Source organism: Suricata suricatta, chromosome 17 (genome assembly GCF_006229205.1).
Source record: "Suricata suricatta isolate VVHF042 chromosome 17, meerkat_22Aug2017_6uvM2_HiC, whole genome shotgun sequence".
Taxonomy (NCBI): Eukaryota; Metazoa; Chordata; class Mammalia; order Carnivora; family Herpestidae; genus Suricata; species Suricata suricatta.
Genome location: NC_043716.1, coordinates 12,669,767 through 12,692,010, shown reverse-complemented (window position 1 = coordinate 12,692,010; position 22,244 = coordinate 12,669,767). Strand labels below are relative to the sequence as shown.

Below are 22,244 nucleotides of genomic sequence, written 5' to 3'. Positions count from 1 at the left end.
TTGAGATGGGGTAATATTGTAACCTGGGGAGAGAAATTCTGGACAGTTTGCAGTACAGTATCTGGAAATCAATACAACAGGGAGCTATGGATTGGAAGCTATGATTTGGAAGGCCTCAGTGTCAGTGGATGTGTCAACTTCCACTACTTTCGGTGAATGTTGAAACAAGCAAGAAATCCCTTGGGTTGGCATAAATTTCTTTCCCTTCCTTCCCTCCTTCTTTCCTCTCTCTCTATGTCTCTCTTTCTCTTTCTTCACATTGTTCTTGATGCTAGGGTTTGGCTGTGAATGAGATAGAACCTTCCCCTATCCTTAAAGTCTAACAAAGAGAAAATAATCTCTATTTAATGGTCTGGAGGGTGAATTACTAGGAGACAGGATGGAATGAGGTGGAGACAGCATGTATCAGGTAATGGAAAATGTGATGTGATATGGTGGGTGACAACAGGATGCCTTTGAGAAAATGAGAAATACTTGGTAAACTTGGAGTGTAGAGAAGGTTAAACCTGAGCTAATTGATATGATATAATAAGGGTCTGTGGGTTATGTTAACCAGTTTGGACTTGATGTTAATGGAAAGAGAAGACTTCAATCAGAATATGGACACAAGCAGGTTTGAGTTATAAAAAGGAGGATTCTGATAATGTCAATGGGATGGAAGGGAGTGAAAGAAAATGTGGAGAGACCAGATTTGTTGCGATGGTTCAGGTGAGGAAAGTGAGTGACCTGAATGGTGGCTGTGGGATATGTGGCAGGGCCTATATGAGCAGTGAGCAGAAAGGGAGACTGGTAATGTACATAAATGAGTGAAGAGCATGAAGAGAGGAAAGAGGAGAGGAAAGAGTCAAGGATGGCTCTCAGGTTTGACTTGAGTACCTTGAGGTGGTACTGTCAGTCATTGAACTAGAGCTACTGGGAGTGAAGCCCCTCTGGGTCAAGGAAGATAATAAACTAAATTTCACAAAGATTGGTTTCAGAGTAACAAGAGACATGCAGGGAAGATGGCCATCAGAGAGCTGAACATCCAGGTCTAAGGAAAACATGATAGCAGATGAGCTATGTGGGCTGGATAAATACATTTGGGATTCACTGTCATATTTAGGGGAAGTGTAGAAGGACAATATTCTGAGGACCACTGATGACTGAGCAGGAGACACTAAGGACTCTGTGAAAGCATTGCAAGGGTGGTAGGAAGAAACATGAAACTGAGTTGTCATCACACCCAAGAAATAGGAGCGTTTTAAGAAGGAAGAAGTGACCATTGGTGTTAAATGTGATATATCATCTGATTTAGAGACCTGGATGCCATTGGAGGCCTGTATTTTCAATAGAGTCAGCTGCCACCTGTGCCTATATTCTCACTCATTCACCATTTGACAATAGGTCACATGCAATAGAAATATACTTATTTCTTATACTTGGATTTTAAGATCTGTTATTTTCTTCATAAATATAATAGGGTCACAGAATGACAGAGAGGAGCCAAACTGTCATCTCAGAGTTCTTTCTTCTGGGCCTGCCCACGCAGTGGAATCTGTTCTATGCTCTGTTCCTGGCCATGTATGTTACCACCATCATGGGGAACCTTCTCATTGTTGTCCTCATTTGCCTGGACTCCCACCTCCACATGCCCATGTATTTGTTTCTCAGTAACTTGTCCTTCTCTGACCTCTGCTTCTCCTCTGTCACAATGCCCAAACTGCTGCAGAACATGCAGAGCCAAGTCCCGTCCATCCCCTATGCTAGCAGCCTGGCCCAGATGTATTTTTTACTTGTTTTTTGGAGTTCTTGAGAGCTTTGTCCTTGTCATGGCCTATGACTGCTATGGGGCCAATCTGTTTCCCTCTGCACTACTCCACCATCATGAGCTCCAAGCTCCGTCTCTCTTTGCTGGTGCTTCCTGGGTGCTGACTACTGCCCATGCCATGTTGCACACTGTGCTCATGGCCAGGCTGTCCTTTCTATGCTGACGATGTGATCCCTCACTTTTTCTGATACGTCTGCTTTGTTAAAGCTATCCTGCTCTGACACTCGAGTCAATGGTTTGGTTATATTTTTCATTGGAGAGCTCATTCTCATCATCCTGTTCCTACTCATCATCATGTCTTCTTCACGGATTGTGTCCTCCATCCTCAGGGTTCCTTCTGCCAGGGGCATTCACAAGGCCTTCTCCACCTGTGGCTCCCACCTCTCCGTGGTGTCTCTCTTCTATGGAACAATCATTGGCCTCTACTCATGCCCGTCAAATAACAATTCTGCTGTGAAGGAGACTGTCATGGCTATGATGTACACTGTGGTCACCCCCATGCTGAATCCCTTCATCGACAGCCTGAGGAACAGAGACATGATGGGAGCCCTGGGAAGAGTCTTTTTTAAAAAGAAAGTATCTTTTTCTCTAAAATGGTAACAATTGGGATTTTTACATTATTTAATGCAGTGGGTATAGTAATGTTGATATTGGAATATGACTCTAAATCAGTGGCTTTTCCCCCTTAATTTTAAAGTCATCAAATTTTCCATTCAAATAAAACCCCATTCTAAAAGCAAATATGAAAATGTGGTAGCTACTTAGGTGTTTTGAGGTAGAGTTGGGGGCAGGAAACCTGTCTGATATGAATCCTTATTTCCCTTTGGCCGGGTGGAATTGAAGTTTGAAAATAAGACTTATATACCTTTGTGCAAAACATCTATTATTCATTTCAATTTAGAAATTATCTTCTTCAAACATCACTGTAATACTTGCTTTTTTTCCTGCTGAAGGATCCTCAGTGATGCACTCAAGTGAAGAAAGAATAAAATCCAACCTTTCTTTCTCACAGAACATGGAGAATCCTGGAGTTCTGAACTCTACATACCTTACTCTCCACTATGAATAAAAGCACTTCTCATTTCATTCTCTTTATCCATATGCTCACCTCATTTAATACTTTGATTTTAATTTTATTTTTTGAGTCAGATCAGAAAAATTGTTCTTTATAAGAGAATACATAGCAAACACTTTTGAATGTGTCAGGCACTTTTCCAATCTATTAATCGACCACCTCTATGATGCTGGTCCTATGGTCATCCTCATTCTATAGCTAAAATTATAGAAAAGTTAATTTACTGCCCAACATCACATAACAAGTTAAAACTGGAACCCAGGAAGTTTGGCGTATAGCTCAAGATCCTCCTGACTGCACCATACTGCATCTGGAGACTACAGAACTGTACTCCCTCCATTGTAATGGTGCATTCTGTCCAGTTCCAGTCACTTGTCAGTCGATCATGCTTTCACATATTTCTTTCATATCTTTATTTTTCTGACCAAATTATGATCACATATAATTATAAAGTGTAGAACAAGAATCGTAAGCCCATATTCCTGTGGCCAAGCAGGTAATATACATGAGTATAAAGTAAACCAGATTTAAGAAAAATCAACTGCAGGGATGATAGGACTCTAAAAATAGAACAGTATATTAAGGCTAGAATGAAAGATGAACAGTGTCTATTGGCTGATGAATACATAAAGAAGATGTGGTATATATATGCAATGGAATATTATTCATCCATAAAAAAGAATGAAATCTTGCCATTTGCAACAACATGGATGGAGCTAGAGAATATTATGCTAAGTGAAATAAGTCTGTCAGAGAAAGACAAATACCATATGATTTCACACATATGTGGAATTTAGGGAACCAAACAAATGAGAAAAAGGAAAAGGAGAGAGAGAGAAAGAGATAAGTCAGAAGACAGACTCTTACTTATAGAGGACTGCTGATAACCAGAGGGGAGGTAGATGGGGCAATGGTTGAAATAGGTGATGGGGATTAAGGAGTGTGCTTGTGATAGAAGTGTTGAATCAGTGTATTGTACACCTGAAACGAATAATACACTGCATGTTTACTAAATGGAATTAAAATAAAAACTTAAAAAATTAAAAAAGAAACTTCAAAAAAATTTTTTGGAACTAAAGTAAAAGATGTTTAAAGAAGTAAAAAAAGGGGCACCTAGGTAGCTCAGTTGGTCAAGCATCCAACTTCGGCTCAGGTCACGATCTTACACGTTCATGAGTTCCAGCCTCGCTCGGGCTCTGTGCTGGCAGCTGAGAGCCTGGAGCCTGGTCCATATTCTGTGTCTCCCTCTGTCTCTGCCTCTCCTGCTCGTGCTCTGTCTGTCTTTGTCTCTCAAAAAGAAATAGTCATGAAAAAAAAGAAAGTAAAAACGGCATTATGACAATGCCTATCAAATCAAGACGATCAATAGGAGGAAGGAATTTAAAAACCTAAACACATGGAAATTATGGAGTTGAAAAGTATAATAATTGAAACAAAAAGATCCCTAGAGAGGCTCAACAGTGAGTATGAACGGGCAGTAATCCTATAGATAGATTGATAAAGATTATGCAAGCTGAAAAAAGAGATACAGAAAAATGAAGAGAGTCTAGAAAGAGGAGAGAGAGAGAGAGCAAGAGGAGCAGAAAAATGTTTGAAGAAATAATTACTGAAAACGTCCCAAATTTACTGAAAAATACTTACACATCTAGAAGCTCAACAAATTCTAAGTAGGATAAACAGAGAGAAACCCAGAAACAGATACATCATCGTAAAAACTCTGAAAGGTGAAGACAAGGAGAAATCCTGAAAGCAGAAAGAAGCAAATACATATTTATACAGAAAACCTAATGACATTAACAGCCGACCTAGCAGACACAATGGGGCCCAGAAGTCAGTGGGATAATATATTTAAAGCTAAAACAACAACAACAACAAAACTCCTAAATCCATAAAACAAGAATCTCATGTCCGGTGAAGCTAGTTTCCAAAATGAAGACAGTATAAACTATTTCTCAGGTCAACAAAACTGAGAGAATTTGTTCCTACCAGTCCTGCCTTACAAAAAATACTGAAGGAGTTTTTTTTTTTAACTGCAAGTAAATGACCCCAGTTGGTAATTCTCACACACACAAGAAACAAAGAACAGTGGTAAAGGCAATTATGTAAATACAAAATAAGTTTAAGTGCCTAATTTCTCCTTTCTTGCCTTAACTGATTTACAAACCAAGTATGTTAAATAATATGCATATGGTATAATGTTGAACTTATAGTGCATAGTTATATTGTCACTGACAGGACTAGGTATGTCAGTGAGATCAAAGCTGATATTGAGTAAGAAAATGACTATAGAAGGCAACGTAATAATTATAACAATGTATTGTTGGATTATATGACTATATATATATATATATAGCCCATATCATATATATGTGTGTGTATATATATATATATATATATATAGTTAAATATCTCTCTCTATATATCTAGATATAACATCTAACAATAGACATTATATCTGTAACACTAATAGTACAAAAAAAAGGAATAAGAAATAGATCTACACAAGAATTATGTTTCTATAGGTCACTGGAATTAAGCTAGCATAGATGTGAAGCTGTTTCTCATATGTTAAGGAAATCCAACCCTCAAAGAATGTAGTTTCAAAGTCATTAAAGAAATTAAAATTCTACATTAGAAACTATTCATTTAATGGAAAAGAAATCAGTTACAGGAGGAATACAGGCACAAAAAAACCACGAGACATGTAGGAAACATTATTACTTCCTGGTCTTTGTGCTTTTATAGTTGCCCCATTACACATTTTGCTTAAATGTCTGTTTTCCACAAGATTGTGGGTGCCTCAAGAACAGGGACATTTCCATCATTGTATTCCAGCGTCTTGCATGGCACCAGACACAGCATAAGATCAACATATGAAGGTTGAACTGAACTGTACAGAGTATTAAGTAGTCCATGCATTTGAAATAAATGCATGGAGTACAGTGATCAACATCAAGAGCTGAAATGAATCAGTAACACTACAGATAAAATGCAGTTGTTTGAGGGGGCACCTGGGTGGCTTAGTCGGTTAAGCGTCAGACTTTGGCCCAGGTCATAATCTCATAGTTCATGCTTTTGAGCCCTGCACTGGGCTCTGTGCTGACAGCTCAGAGCCTGGAGCCTGCTTCAGATTCTGTGTTTCCCTCTCTCTGCCCCTCTCCTGCTCATGCTTGTGCTTGTGCTCTCTCTCTCTCTCTCTCTCTCAAAAAATGAATAAACATTAAAAAAATTTGAAAAATGCAGTTGTTTGAAAAATCAGCCAGTGTGCCAGGGTACGTGGGACTGTTCTGGAATTTCAATCTGGAATATGATGAATTTGAAGTAGCAGCAAGACAAACAAATGCAGATGTGTGGACAGGGAGTAACCAGGAGATTAAAATAACTTGGAGCTCCAGTTTAGGGGTAAGGGAGAAGGCCTAGAATTTAGCAGATGAACAGATTTGTTGTCTTCACAAAGTCCAATCCCCACATATCCAGTGTGGGTGGTACAGTGGGAGGACATGTTGAGTCAGAAGTTTGGGTCCAAGTCCTCGATTAACACATATGACTGTTTTTCTGAGCAAACAACTACCTCCTACTGAGCGCTGGCTCGAAAATGTGTTGTAAAATCTTGTATTCAGTTCACACAATATCACAAATTGACTCTGATATTCCAATTTCTTGATAAGGCAGCTAAGACTTAGGTTAATGAGTTTACCAAGTTACTCAACCAGGAACTGATAGAGTTTAAATGAGACCCCCATGTTCTGCCTCCAAGGTCCATGTCCTAAGCAGTTTGCCACACTTTTTCTTTTAATCTAATTACTTATTTAATAATTTACATCCAAGTGAGTTAGCACATGATGCAACAATGATTCCAGGAGTAGATTCCTTAAGCCCCTTATCCATTCAGTCCATCCCCTTCCCCACAACCCCTCCCCCACAACCCCTCCAACAACCCTCTGTTCTCCATAAGAGTCTCTTATGTTTTGTCTCCCTTTCTGTTTTTATATTATTTTCCCCCTTTTTTATGTTCATCTGTTTTGTATCTTCAAGTCCTCATATGAGTGAAGTCATATGATATTTGTCTTTCTCCAACTGACTAATTTCGCTTAGCATAATACCCTCTAGTTCCATCTATGTACTTGCAAATAGTTTGCCACACTCTAACTACCCCAGTGGAGGTCTGGAGAAAGAGCTGAAATGCTGTATATGGAAGCACTTCTTCCACCTAACTGGAAGTGATTTTAAAGGAAGTTGTATTCTTAACAACTTTCTCAAATTTCTATCTCCTACCTCCTCCAGTAGGAAACCCTGCTCTCAGGACAAGGAGGCATTAGAGGCCCCAGTCTCTTCTCTATCCTGGGCCTGGCTCTGCCCCCAACTCAAACAGAGCAGTCTCAGCCCGCCTGTGTCTGCAGAGAGTGACTCAGATGCAGACTTGTTTGTGGCTGGCCCCTCAGAATGCTGTTGACATGGGGGAAACACGAATGACAGAACGCATCATCATGGGCTTCCCATTCACGGGGTGTGATTTGTCCAAGTCAGCAGCTAGGGAGTAAACCAGAGACAAAGAGAAGAGCCAGGCCATCTTCACAGAAAAGCTAGTGCTCTGCCAGTGAGGTGGGCTGGTGGGGAAGTGGATTCTGTATCATTATCATGCAGGCTGTGGGATCATTTCAGAGCTGATTCAGCTTTTGTGGAAATAGGTGATTGTTAAGATCTCTTTTAACTCTAAGACTCCAAACTATAGACTAATCATATGATGGTCCTTTGGCATTTGAGTGAAAATGGAATTAACTCTTAGCACTGGCTCTAGAGACTTTCAGTATATACAGCTTCCTGAATTTGTGGTTCATTGCCAGATAATTCACCTATGGTTCAATACCATGAATGATAGTTTATTCTCCTAGTACTTAAGGGAGAGTTTTAGCTGAAAAGACCTGCCCAAGGTGATGGAGTGATTTGGTGGCAGGGACAAGGCTTTGACTAGGAGTTCCAAGTCACATGTTTGCTTTGTTAGCCTAGACCTGGGAGGAGGTAGAAAGCCTGAAAACTTGAGGCTAGCAAAAGAAAGACTGCTTGCCTCTTAGAGAAACAGTTGACTGATAACGGGAACTGATGGGCTTATTCCAGAAACCACTCCAATACCCCCCCCTCCCCAAATGGCTTAAAATGAAAAACAGTGCAGTGGTAACTCCCTGAGGGACCCCAACCCTGAGCACACAGCTACCTCCTCTGTTTCTGCCATGGAGACAAAGGTCTTCTATCTCCTTAGACCTCAGAAACGACTTCCTTTCACAGCCTATTTGCCTGGATTCAGGGCCGTCTGGGACATCTGTCCCACAGTGGGGAAGGAAGGAAGCAGGGAAGAGGGCTGGGGAAAGTCAGAGGACACCCGGCGTTTATGATATCTTTTGTTTTCTAGCACTTAAGGAAAGTGTCCGCCACACTTAGCGTGCATCAGAATCTCCTGTGATACTTTACAACCAAAGCTGCTTTTCTGATCCCCTTCCTGGACATACTGGAGAAACCCCTTTCCAGTATAGCCTTGCAGGGAGGGGGAGTGTGTGTGGGTGGTATGGAAAAGTAGTCCTCCCTGGATGTTGGAAAACTGTCCTTTGGTACCTGTTCCGTTGCTCCCTAGCTGCAGGACCTTGAGGAGGGCACACAGCCCTCCTGAGCCCCTTATCCCACCGGTGAAGGCTTTCTTGCAGGCTCGGGAAGCACATGCAACAGAGCATGTGACAGCACTTTGAAAACTGTAGAGCACTGAAAAGATTGGAGGGGCTATTAATTACCTTTAAACACGAAGGGGTTTGATTATATGAAGACCCTGTCAAAGTTTGTGACTCTGTGAGAAAGAAAATAGAGAAAAAGAAAAGAGAAAGAAGAGAGAACAGGAACCTGTGACATGCAGACCTTACCCACGTTCTGTGCTACTCTCAGAATTTTCCGGTTCTGCTGCCTCGTTTCCTCTTACATAGGGTATAAATTCGATCAAGACATAAAGGACCCTAAAACATTGCTTTCTGAGCAGGACTTGGCAATTTGTCCTGTTGCTAAAGTGGGAAGGATACTGGGGCGTGGACCTTCAGTCCCTGTAAGAGAGGAGACCGTATGGAAGGCTGTGGTCGCTCGCTCTGATGACGATTCGGATCTGGGAATTGAAGCTTGTGTCTCAGCTTCATGAAGAAAGGGGGTGTCCAGGGAGCATATCAGGCCTACTTACCCATTTATGAGAGGCCTTGGGGAAGCAATCCCTTGACAGTTTGTTGAGATGAACCTGGATAATTGCTCCAATGTTAATATCTCTTAGAAAGGGTCTTGGGAAATGAGTTTTATTTACCAACATTTGAAAATTTCAGTAGGAATTTTTATAAACTGACAAAAAACGAATAACCAGATCCCGCATAAAAAACACATTGTCAGCACTTTGAATGCCTCATGCTCTCTTGCACTCACTGTTTCTGCAGAGTAGCCTCTCCTAATAGCATAATTTCGTTTTGCCCTATTTGTACTTTATGTAAGTGAAAGCCTGTAGTTTGTACTCTTTTGTGTCTGGGTGTTTTACGTACATTATAGGAGATGTTCATCCGTTTTGCTGGATGTGGTTGGAGATTGCTCATTGCTGTATAATGCTCTATTGTGTGACTACACCATTGACAGAAATCCATTCTACCTTGATGAGTACTAGTAGTTTCTGTTTCTGGCTGTTGTGAATAATCAGCTGCACATACTTCTTGGGCATCTATCCTTTATGCTAACTGATTTGTTGTTTTAACTTTAACATTTAGTTCTGTTATTAGTCTAGAATTGATTATAATATTTGGTGAGGTATATTTCAAGATGTATATATATTTTTCCCCCAGAAGTGTGGCTATCCAACTAACTCTTGAACATGTTTTATTTCTTCATTTTTTGGCTTACTTTATTTTTATTTATTATTCTTTTAATTATTATTTTTATTTCTCCAAATTTTTATTTAAATCCAGTTAGTTAACATACAGTGTAGTATTTATTTCAGTTGTACAATTCAGTGGTTCATCACTTACACACAACGCCCAGTGGTTATTGTAAATGCCTTCCTTAATACCCACCACTTATTTAACCCTTCTCCCCCTGCCTACCTCCCCTCCAGTAACCGTTAGTTTGTTCTCTATAGTTAAGAGTCTGTTTTTTGGTTTGGTCCCCCTCTTTTTCCCCTTTGTTCATAAGACCTAAATGTGAGACAGGAAACCACCAAAATCCTAGAAAGGAACATAGGCGGTAACCTCTTTGACACTGGCCATAGCAAATTTTTTCTATATATGTCTTCTGAGGCAAGGGAAACAAAATAAAAAATAAACTATTGGGACCTTTTCAAAATAAAAAGTTTCTGCACAGTGAAGAAAACAATCTAAGAAACAAAGGCAACTGACAGAATGGGAGAAGATATTTGTAAATGACATATCTGATAAAGGGTTAGTATCAAAATATATAAAGAACTTTAAACTCATTATTCAGGGGCGCCTGGGTGGCTCAGTCAGTTAAGCAATTGGCTTCAGCTCAGGTCATGATCTTGCAGTTTGTGAGTTCGAGCCCTGCGTTGGGCTCTGTGCTGACAACTAGCTCAGAGCCTGGAGACTGCTTGAGATTCTGTGTCTCCCTCTTTCTCTCACCCTCCCCTGCTTGCACTGTCTCTTTCTGTCTCTCAAAAATAAATTAAAAAAAAACATTTAAAAACCTCATTAATCAAAAATAAATAATCCAGTTTAAAAATGGGCAGAAGTCATGACTAGACATTTTCCCAAAGAAGACATACAGAGGGCTAACCATAATAATGTGGTGTAGTCTTCTAAGTAGGAGACTTCCACATCTTTGCTAGATTTATTCTTATGTGTTTGTTGCATTTGATTAAATAATTCTCAAATTTCAATACTTACAGAAAAATAAACAATACTCACAATTACAGTATGTTATTGCATATTTACTAAGCTAGTAAAATGAATAACAATAGTGAAATAGTATTGGTCAGACAATGGATAGACAGAGTTTCATGACAAGTTGGCAGTACAGAACAAAACTTTAAAACTATCCATATGTACATGTAGATGTATTTATTTTTAAGAATGTAGGCTAAGAGAGTAAATCATATGAAAAAGTAATACTTGTTGAAATGATATTTTTTAATATTCAAAAGTTTGAATTAGCCCTCAAACAGCATAGTAGGGCAACCTTTGACAAAACTAAGGTGTGAGGGTGCGTTGACATACCTCAAAAGGTGTAATTATGACACATGTGTAAACTGTATTGTTACAAAGACATTTACATACAAAATATAAATGTGGAAGAGTAACATAATTTAAGTTAAAAGCTAGAACTAAAAATATTGGTGAATATTTAAGCAGTGGAAGATGCATGTCTGTCAATGAATTAGGAGACAGAATGGGATAGTACAAACTGGCATACTAAGTTAATTGGTAAATTTTTGCTTTAAGTTGAAGTACTTGGTAAGCATGGTTTCAAAGGTAGACTGAAATCATCCCTGCACATGAATCCCCATAAGTAGGTGGTTCTACATTAAACCTAAAATGTTCTTAGAAAGAATGATTGAAACACAGGATCCCATCTAGTTTCACAGAGCAGGCCATAGGTGATTCCTTAAGGTCTTGTGAGTGAATTTGCATTATCTACTGCGACTCAGCTTTAATTTTAACAAGGACTACTTCCACAGCAGATAATATTAATTGAAAACATACTATGTCCTAGGCACCTGGCTGGCTCAGTCAGTAGAGCATGTGACTCTTAATCTCAGAGTCATCCCATTCAAGTCCCCTGTTGGGCGTGGAGCCTGCTGAGAAAAAACCCAAAACATCAACTGTGTACTAGGCATTCACCCTTTATATACTTACACGAATATCTCACTTAATTATCACAAACAATGCTTTACATACATTACCATGTTTAAATTCCTGACCATATAATAAGGTAGTTTACATCTGTTTTGTAAGGTTAAGTAATTTCCTAGGATCACACAGCTTACAAGCAGCAAAGCTAAGATTTGAACTTGCTGCAGTCTGTCTAACTGTAGAGCCAAAGTAAATCACTCTGCTGTACTACCGTTTATTGTCAGAAGATAGTAAGTGAGCTACTGTAAGATAAATGGGGATCAAGGGAGCTGGCCATCAAAAATTGACTTCTAGAGGAGATATTATTTACAGCAATTACAGTCTATGTCATTAAGCATGTAGCCAGATACCTGAAGGGAAATAGGCAAGAATAAAAAATAGTACCCCATAGTAGCTTTTTATTTTCTTATGGAATCTAATTGGTTATGGTGTACCTTATTGTACATGTATTTGTCAAAACTTTTGGTGACTTATCTTTCCAATTCCTTTTTGGTAAACTTCAACAATAATCAATATGTGATGAAAATAATAGCCTGAGTTGATCTTGGGAGCAATATAGAACAGTGTGGGCTGCAAACCATATTTGTTATGAACTGGTGAAGATGGTCCTGAATGCCACAATAAGTAAGTTTGAACTTTATTCTGCAGGCAGTGTAAGGCCACTGGAGATTTCTAATAGGACAGTAGCCATATTCAATGAAGGTTAATCTGATTGTGGTGTGCAGAATAGATGGGATGGGGAGAGACTGGGGCCTGAGGAACATCTTGGGGAGGGGATTTCAATCATTCAGAGACTATGAACTATCCATAAAGTCATTCTTTCCTGGTCCCTAACTTCATGATTGCAAGCATGCCAGTGAGGCTTAGCACATATTAATGGTGCCAGGCATTATGCCAAATGTTAAGCATTTGTATTGCAAAGATGAAGTTGACTTAGAAAAAGTCTCCCCAAAGATAAAATAAAATTTTTACGTGTAATTTAAGATGTTAAGAGGGATGGGGGTCTTGGATGCCTAGTAAAATGTTATGGTAGGTCTACATAAGGACTCCACCTCCATCACACCCCTCCTTTCCAGTCCCAGTTTCTATAACCTCAGCATGAGGACTTCACAAATATGGGGATTCTCAGTGTCAAAAAGACTATTGGTAGGAATCTAAGTCACCAAGGTCACAGTGGTGGTGGGGGAAAGTTATCTTTCTCTGAAGTTTATTCTTGGACACATACAATAGCACAACCAATATTTCCTTATTTTGGTCATGAATTATTTCATGTTGTTTAAAAGTATTCAAGTACATCCTTTATTATATTATAAATCTGAATTGCTGTGATTTTAGAGCATTATGATTGTAAGAAAGTAAGCTAATGATATTGGCCTGATGATGGGTATGTTCTGAGAAAGTTCTGTAGGTTAGGGCATGAAGATTTCAAGTTCAGATCACAGGTCCTGAAAGTGAGGTCTCCATTTTCTCTCATTCTTTACTGCTTAATTATGGTGAGTGCAGTTAAGTGGAGATCCCCATGTTGGAGGTGAAGTCACTACTGCTAAGGGGAATGGATTTTGCTAACCCAAATTAGCTTTCTCAAGGAAGACTTGATGTCTCTGTTCCTCAAACTATAGATAAAGGGATTCAGTACTGGGGTTACTACTGTGTACATCACTGATGCAACTGTGCCCTTCTCTGCTGAGCGGGTTGAGGGGGGACTGAAATAAACACAGAAGGAAGTCCCAAAGAATAGAGAAGCCACAGAAAGATGAGAGCTGCAGGTGGAAAAGGCTTTCTGCTTCCCCTGAATTGATGGGATCTTCAGGATTGTCGAGAAAATATGTGTATAAGAGATAATCAGGCAAAGCACACAAACCAGTCCTGCAAGGCCCCCGACAGTGAAAATCACCAACTCATTAATGAAGGGATCTGTGCAGGACAGACTCAGAAGCGGGTTGATGTCACAGAAGAAGTGTGGGATCTTGCGTTCTGCACAGAAGGACAGACTATTCATCAACAGTGTGTGTAGGAGGGAGTGGAGGGCATTCATAATCCAGGATGCAGAAACTAGGAGGACACAGAGCCCAGGGCTCATGACCATGATGTAATGGAGTGGGTAGCATATGGCCACATAGCGGTCATAGGCCATGACAGCCAAGAGGAATGCCTCCAGCATCACAAACAGCATGAAAAAATACAGTTGCGATAGACACCCTGCATACGAGATGGCCTGATTCTGGATCCATATGTTTGCCAGCATCTTGGGGACTGTGGTGGACACAAAGCAGGCATCAGCAAGAGAGAGGTTGGCCAGGAAGAAGTACATGGGCGTGTGGAGGTGAGCGTCAGCAATGATGGCCAGAATGATGAGGAGGTTGCCTCCCACTGTGACCAGGTACGTGAACAGAAACAGCCCAAAGAGGACTTCCTGCTGCTCTGGCTGCTCGGAAAGCCCCAGGAGGAAAAATTCCGAGACGCTGGTCAGATTTTCCCACCTCATTTGTCTGTAAGCAGAAAGTTGGGTTAATGGAATGAAATTGGTAAGCCTTGGTTTGTGAATTCTGAAAATTATGCAGTATTCCAATGTTGACCTTCTAGTGTGAGGTGGAATCATGAGATATCCAATATTTAACTGTGTAGGACCCACAAAAATGGCAGTTTCATAGGTTCAAGTGAATATTGTCAAATGCCTGTGCTCTCTGCCATGGGATACCAAAAATTTGTTTGCAACAGGGCAAGAGGTTCTTTTTAAAAATGTTTTATTATATAAGCATGGATCCAATACATACACTTTCATTTTTTTTTTATTATTTTAAGTGACATATTTTTTAAAATTAATGATATAAAACTTTGACCTCCATAATGAACTATTTAAAAAACTTACCAAATATAAACAAAAGCCTGTCTTTGCTTATTCTTTTTTTTTAGTACATATATTATTTTTTTTCCATAATATTTTATTGTCAAATTGTCTTTGCTTATTCTTAAGCAGTGAGGAGCATTTAGCCAATCATTGTCTCCAAATTTCTTTGCATTTTGTTGTCTTGCCTTTCTCTAACTGTGTTAACTAGACCAGGAGTTGGCAAACTAGAAAAGCAGAGCCAAATCCTCCTCATACATTTTTTTGGCATGGACCCCAAACTAAGAATGTATTTTACATTTTTAAAGGTGGTAAAAAAAAACCCCCACAAAACCCACAAGCCTTAAAACAAAAAAGAAGATGCAACAAAGTCCATAAGTGACCCCACAAAACCTACAATAGCTACAGCCTGGTCATTCATAGCAAGTTTGCCACCCCCCTTGCTAGGTTGTAAGTTCTTGGACATCATGATGCAAATACTGTTCACCTTTATATACTTGGCCTAATACATGCTTGGTGACCCATAATAAATGATCAATAAATTTGTTGAGTTCATGAAAAATTACTAGGTGTTCAATGGTATGGAGGAGTCAAATCAAGTCTGGAACTAATGATATAACTATCTAAAAACGTTCTGAAATTGCAATTACCAGCACACTGCAAGCAAGAAGAGACTGAACATGGGCTGTGGCAAAATAGCTATTGTACTAACAAAATTCCTATGTCCCTTTAATCCTTAATATGAAGTTGTTCTGGAAAGTGACTTCCTAGCTAAGACTACTTTCCTAGCCAAACTGACATCTAGGTGTGGACATGTGACCAGCTCTTATTTGAGTGATTGAGAGATTTATCTTTTTTCTTTAGCTTGCTGGATTCAAAGAGCAACCAAAGTATAACATGCATACACACACATTCACACAACACAAATCATATGTCATGAAGTGTTTGCATGCAGCAGGATGAATCATGCGTTACAACTGCATCTTAAAACCATTCATTTAAATATATGATTTGACCAACAATACTGTAAGTGTATACCGATACATATAGTTTGAAGCTAAGTTGGAGTTGTTTCTTCACAAAACCTTTGTCGTACTCATGCAGACATTATGACATTAATCCATCCAAGTATTTCATAGGTCAAGTGAATCTTTAGCATATTTCCCCAATATTTTGAAAAGCATGACTATTAGAAAAAAAGAGTTTGAAATTGGTGAAAAGCATATCTAATGCTGAAATCACTATCACCACCGGTTGGTCTGGGTGTCATTATAGACCCATTTTTCTTCCTCCTCGTATGCATCCAAACACTACCAAATCCTGGTGATTTTATATTTTCATGATAACTAAAATTTGCCTATTTCTCTTTATTTACCCACTGCCTTCAGTCACAGCAGCCACCCCTTCATTCAGGACATTCATTTATCACTTAAATATGGGCAGTCATTCTTCTTGCCTATAGGCATACTCACCTGCTGTCTGGTTCCACTCCGGAGAGAGAATGAACTTTCTACAAACCATATCTTATTTTGTCTCTCTACCTGAAAAATCCTTCAGGGGTTTCTCATTACCTTCAGGATAAACTCCACTCTTCTTCATATGGCCTGAAGACCCTAGAAATACTGGTATTTATTATAGATGTCTCCATTGGTTCATGGACCTCCCTCCCCATTCTACATCCTATGCCCCACTTATACTTACAATTATTTAGAAGATCTGATACTTTTGTCACTTTTGGGCTTTTGCCCATATTATTTTCTTGTGCCGGAATAGTCTTACCTCATGTTTCAGCTTAGATGTCATTTTTTTTCAAGCTTTAACTTAAATTCTAATTAATATATATGGTAAAATTGGTTTCAGAATATAATTTAGTGATTTATCACTTATATATACATCACAAATGCCCTCCTTAATACCCATTACCCATTTAGCCCACTCCGCACCCACCTCCTTCCATCATCTCTGTTTGTTCTCTATAGTTGAGAGTCCCTCATGGGTTGCTTCCCCCCTCTCTCTTTTTTTCCCTTCCCATATGATCATCTGTTTTGTTTCTTAATTTCCACATATGTGTGAAATCTTATGATATTGTCTTTCTCAGACTTATTTCGTTTAATGTAATATACTCTAGCTTCATCTACATTGTTGGAAATGACAAGATTTCATTCTTTTTGATTGCTGAGTAATATTCCATCACACACACACACACACACACACACACACACACACCACATCTTTATCCATTCACTAGTCTTTGAGGAAGACTTCCCTGACTTATCCTCTTTACAACAAACTCAGAGTCACGCCCCTTCTGGCCTTGTGCTTCCCTGACCACAGCGTGTGTTACTCTGGATTGTGATCAACTACTTACTTTCTGTGTTCTCCATTCCATTGTATCTTTGAGGGTAGCCCAAGAAAATGTCTATCTTGTTCATCTTGGAAATGTAGCATTAGCCCTGAGCCTGATATGAGATAGGTACTCAGTAAGTATCTATCATGTGCATCAATAAATCTCAAAGAATAGAAAGAATTGAAAGGGAGATTGGCGAGACATAATATCAGGCAGAGGGAACAGCCTGCACAATTTTATTACAAGTTTTACACATAGCTTTGAGTTACTAAAGTCCTGGCCATAGGAATATGTAGGAAACATTGTAACAGAAACATAAAAATGTCCAACAAAGCAAATGCACTCTTTCTAGGTAAAATTCTGGGAATGGAACACTGTTTTATCAGAGGAATTAAATCACAGAATCAGTTTTCTACCATGCTTCATTTTCTCTCTGAAGCTGAGCATGTCCTATGCATTGGTCAGCCATAGCTTCACCCACCAGAATAACTGTGCACCTGCCAGTAGTGGCGTTTGTGTCTTATCCTCTCCCTGACCATGTATATTTCTCATCACACTTTCTCTTTTATGCAGACCCTGCAGGGCATGTTGATAGCTGCCCTCCCTCATCATTACAAATATCCATCAAAGGGAAAAAAAAACAGAGAGCCCAGAAACAGCAGCGTAAAGATCAGATTTTGGTCTGCTAATGGTGGCAGTGCCAGTTGGTAAGAAAGGAAAAGGAGATTGAACAGATGGTACTGGGGACAGGCTTGTTGACTCTATGGGGGCAGTGAGTTTAGATTCACACCTCACAGGATTTACCAAAAAGATTTCAGGTGGTTAAAGCATTTTATATAAATACAACTATAAGGGAACAAGAAGAAAATGCAGCCCAATAGTTATTTGACCTTGGGGCAAGGGTGGCCTAAGTAAAAAGCAATGGAGGCAAAAATAAAGGAAAAGAAAATTGGTTTAATCAAATTAAATTAAAAATTCTCATATTAAAGAAAAAAATCGATGAGGTGCCTGGCTGACTCAGTCGGCTGGGCATCCAACTTTGGCTCAGGTCATGATCGCACGGTTCATGAATTTGAGCCCCGTGTTGGGGCTCTGTGCTGACAGCTCGGAGCCTGGAGCCTGCTCCATATTCGGTGTCTCCCTCTCTCTCTGCCCCTCCCCTACTCATGCTCTGTCTCTGTCTCTCAAGAATAAATAAACATTAAAAAAAATTTTTAAAGGAAAAAATCGCACACAGAGTAAAAAGGAAAGCAAAAAAGTGGGGAGCTATTTTCTACATATATTATAGAAAGTATATTCTTAAAAGCACAGTCATTAATTTTAATAAACTGGTAAAAGACAACCCCCTTCTCCAAGAAAAATGAATTAATAACCACTAGCCCTTAGGTCCCCTCCAGCAAGGGCAGAGTCTGGGTCTAGCCTCAATGTTTCATTCCAAGACCCGTGCTTCCTCCGCCCCACTCATGGTCTTCAGTCACCACGGTTTGCTCCCAGGTGACATCTGCAAGGTCGTCTGCTTGTGTACCATTGGCCAATACCTGATCCTGATCATGGTGTTTCCTCCGCTCTCTCCCAAGAGTTCCCACACCACTCAGGGCCTATGATCACTGGATGCTTTATTCTCCACACCCTTAGACAGAGGTCTCCGTGTAGTGGGGGGAGTGGGGCTCCGTGCGTATTTGCGCATAGCTGCATTCGCTGTCCTCTGCCTATGCCCCCTCTAACCACAGCCACTTCTGGGGTTCCCTGGCCCCCATAGCTGTTACTTTTTCCGCTGCTTGGAGCTGACCCTCCCCTCTCCTTCACTCAGGACAGAGGTCGCTCACTGGCGTACGGCATATAGAAAGGGCCTCAGAATCTCCACTCTGTCAGTCTTGTCTCCTGATGGTTTCTGCCTCAGCAGAGACAGACCTTGGCCCTAACTCCCCCACCAGCTTTCCTCTTGGCTCCGTAAGTCACAGATCACAGACTGGGCTTCCTCCTTTCTTTCCATGTTTGCTGCATTTTACCCCCAACTTTGAGGCGATCTCTTGCTGTATAAGATCCAGTACTTCATCCAAACATAAAACGCATTCAGAGGATAGTCTTTCCTTTTCACCTGGGGCCAGTGGGCATTTCACCAGACTTGTTATAAAATATAACTCCTGCGACTCGAAACAAATTTGTTCTCATGTTAGCTCATCTCAGCTAACATATACATTTTCTGTAATTGATTGATTATAACTTGACCTTAACTTGGAAGTCCTCTGGACACAAGTTCATACTTGAAAATAGAAATGAAAGTTAGAGAATCTGTGTTCCCCACAGGTGAGGAAAGGAACATCCAGGGTGGAAAGAAGTAAACGTTACAAGGTTAGAAATGGAATAAGATGGTGGTTGGGGATCAGAAACCCCTGATCCCACTCCCATGATGTCCAACTCCTATTCCCATGTTCATCCTAAATATAACAATTTAATCCTACTTCCCAGAATAATCTATATTTTGTTGGCTAGTGTGTTTCTTAAAAATATCCAGAAGAATAGCAGGAAACCAATAGCAGTGATTACTTGTTAGAGGTATAGGAATTGGGTGGATGAGACACAGGAGGGCAAGAAAGATGTTCATGTGTACTTTTTAGCTCATTTCTAAGTGTGAACCATGTGAATGTACTACTTACTGAAAAATTAATTGAGGTTACTGTTCTCCAAAACCAAGCCGCTGGCTCATAAAATGTCTAAAAGGAAAGATAATACAATATGATGCAGCCTCTCTTTGCTGGAGATTCTGTAAATAGCAGAGAAACGTGTTTGGTTGGAGCCACATCCTTTTAATGCTTTAATGTGATGTGTGGGCATGAATGTGTATGTTTGTGTGTTTGTGCATCTGCGTGGGTGTGTGTGTTTGTGTCTCCTGCAGAGGCTAGAGGTTGAGTGCAAGGGATCATCATGGAATTATTTGGAGACAAGTCCCTGCTAGTGTCTGTGCTCTGTTCTGCTTATAGCACAGTGCCTCTCACTGTCTGTAAGAGTCTAAGGACCTGGATCTCTGCCTCTCAAGCAGTTTCGTCACTGTTGTCACAGGACTGTTGGTGCGAGACGCGCAACCAGCTGACGACAGTGTGGGATGGGCCTCAGAGAAAGGGGGAGAAAAGCAGCAGAATGGAGTCTCTTAGGCCTTACCTGGTTGTTCTCGACAATCCCTGTGGGTGTTACTAGCAGGCTTTCGTCTGGTTTGTAGACCTCTTTCCCACCGTGGATGGTCGGAAGGAAGCAAGAACATTTGTTCGCGGCACCAAAAGGGAATTTGCTTCATGCTCTGGATGTGTTGAACGATTCTGGCCATCACTGCATCTGCTCAAATTTCTCTTTTTTGTCTCACAATATTATAGAACTTTTAATTTTTGTCTATTCTGAGAAAAGGGGCAAGATTTCCAGGATGACTGTGACCGTGCCAACATATGTCACCCTGGGAGGCTGCATTTGCAGAACACCGCTGAGAGCCTAATAACCACCACACAGCATCCCTTTCCTATTTATTTCAGAATTTGCTGCTAATGTCTGCCCTTTTGCTAGTTCATAGGGCCCAGGAGAAATGTGTTCTAGTAACTTTATCAGCATCCTTGGAATTACGGTTTTGCTTTTCTTAACTGGAGGTTGGATCAATCTAAAGACCCATTAAATCGAACACAATTACTTCTGCAAAGTACCCCAAACCCAAAAGGATTAAGAATCCAGTGTTGTGCCCTTGCCGTAAGCTGATCTGGGAGAGGCTAAGGCATTACCGGCCTGCCATTCACCTCTGTGGTCTGACATGCTCCTAGCATTTTATTCACCAGCAACACAATGGAGATCTTTCAAGGTTTGCTGCAACCGTCAGAGATTACAGCCCCAGTGCTCCTCATTAACTCTAGACAAAGAGCAACTGTCCTTAGAGGACACACCGGTCTCACTATTCCTTTCTTAGGAATAGAGGAGGAGTAATTTTAGAGGAGAAATGCCTTACCTGCTTTGATTTTTCCTAAACCCATAGCCAATGCCACATATTTTAAACTTTCCCATGACTTCCTGGAAAACCAGAAGAGGAATGGAGTATGACAGTTGTGATTTATGTCACTAGTGTTAGATAATGAAATTCAACCAAGTAAATTTGAAAATATCATTGGTTTTATTAAATGATTAATGAATAAGGCAGGACTCCATCTAGCAAGTAGAGAGGTACTCCTAGGAATTGTACAAAATGGAAGGTTTTTACAGAAGGAGAATGGGGCAAGAAAGTTATTAGCAAAAGAAAAGGATTATTTGATGCAGGGCTGTTTGCTAGGCGGGAAAGCAAGGGGTCTTATCATGCAGATGACCTCATTTTTCTTTGGGGGATGGCTAGGGCCCACGTGGCAGCCTCATTGGTGCTCACTGAAACATTTCTGACTGACCAATGAAGACTACATTTCTGCGGAAGGTTGAAACTGCAGTTAGATTATGTGTTAGGCATCATTTTGGGAACTCTAAGTGATATCATTTGGCCCCACACCCCTTTTTAAACACTGTCATGTGCTACTTGTGGAGTTCTTTGGTATCTTCAGCCTTCACTAGATAAATTTGCATTGACTGATTGAAAGTGGTGAGGATAGATAGAAACAGTGAAGGACCAGGGGCGCCTGGGTGGTTCAATTGGTTGAGTGTTCGACTCTCGATTTTGACTCAGGTCTTGGTTCCAAGGTTGTGGGATTGAGCCCTATGCTGGGCTTCATGGTGAGCATGGAGCCTGCTTAAGATTCTTCTTTCTGTCTCCCTTTGCACCTCTTCCCTTCTCCCCTGCTCACATTGCCTCTAAAATTAAAAAAAAAAAAAAAGCAACAGTGAAGGATCATTTCTCTCTTTTGTTTCAAGTTTGGTAACTTCTATGAGCCCATGTTTCCCATCTCTGCACTATAGCTCATGCTCTCCCAAGAGTGGAGAGTGCTCTCTGCTTGTCAAAGCTCTAGCCATGGCTCCTGCTAGTGCACACATCCTGACATACTTAGACATGCCTCAGAATTGTATATCTCCTAAGTGGGTCAGCTGTGGAGCTGAGGGAAGAGCATTTGTCATGAGGAAACTGGGCTCAAATCCCATCTTACTAGACCTGCGTCTTACTAATTGAAAGACATTGAATAAATCACTTCACCTTTTGGAGATACAGCTTCTGCAAAGAAGGGCTATTTTCTTTCATGGCACAGGGCTATTTTGAAAATTAAAGACACAATAATATATCTACTACAGTAAATATGGACAACTGTTTACATATTTATATTTGATATTTAATGACATTACTTACTTTCTCT

General features: G+C 40.2%; 2 protein-coding genes across 2 annotated transcripts; one reads left to right on the top strand and one right to left on the bottom strand.

Moving 5' to 3' along the window:
* The first annotated feature begins 1,468 nt into the window (after window positions 1–1,468).
* Window positions 1,469–2,407, top strand: LOC115282737 (olfactory receptor-like protein DTMT). Its single transcript, XM_029928892.1, is given in 6 exon segments — window positions 1,469–1,765; window positions 1,767–1,832; window positions 1,834–1,897; window positions 1,900–1,964; window positions 1,966–1,991; window positions 1,993–2,407. Coding segments are annotated over 6 exon segments (933 nt in total).
* A 10,888-nt stretch (window positions 2,408–13,295) lies between these two features.
* LOC115281927 (olfactory receptor 1G1) lies at window positions 13,296–14,351 on the bottom strand. The gene has a single exon (XM_029927646.1). It carries the CDS (start codon window positions 14,349–14,351, stop codon window positions 13,296–13,298), a length of 1,056 nt encoding a protein of 351 aa, XP_029783506.1.
* Between the last annotated feature and the right edge of the window lie 7,893 nt (window positions 14,352–22,244).

Coding starts and splice junctions, on each gene's coding strand:
- LOC115281927 (XM_029927646.1), bottom strand. CDS start 14,351: ATGATTCCACCTCACACTAGAAGGTCAACATTGGAATACTGCATAATT.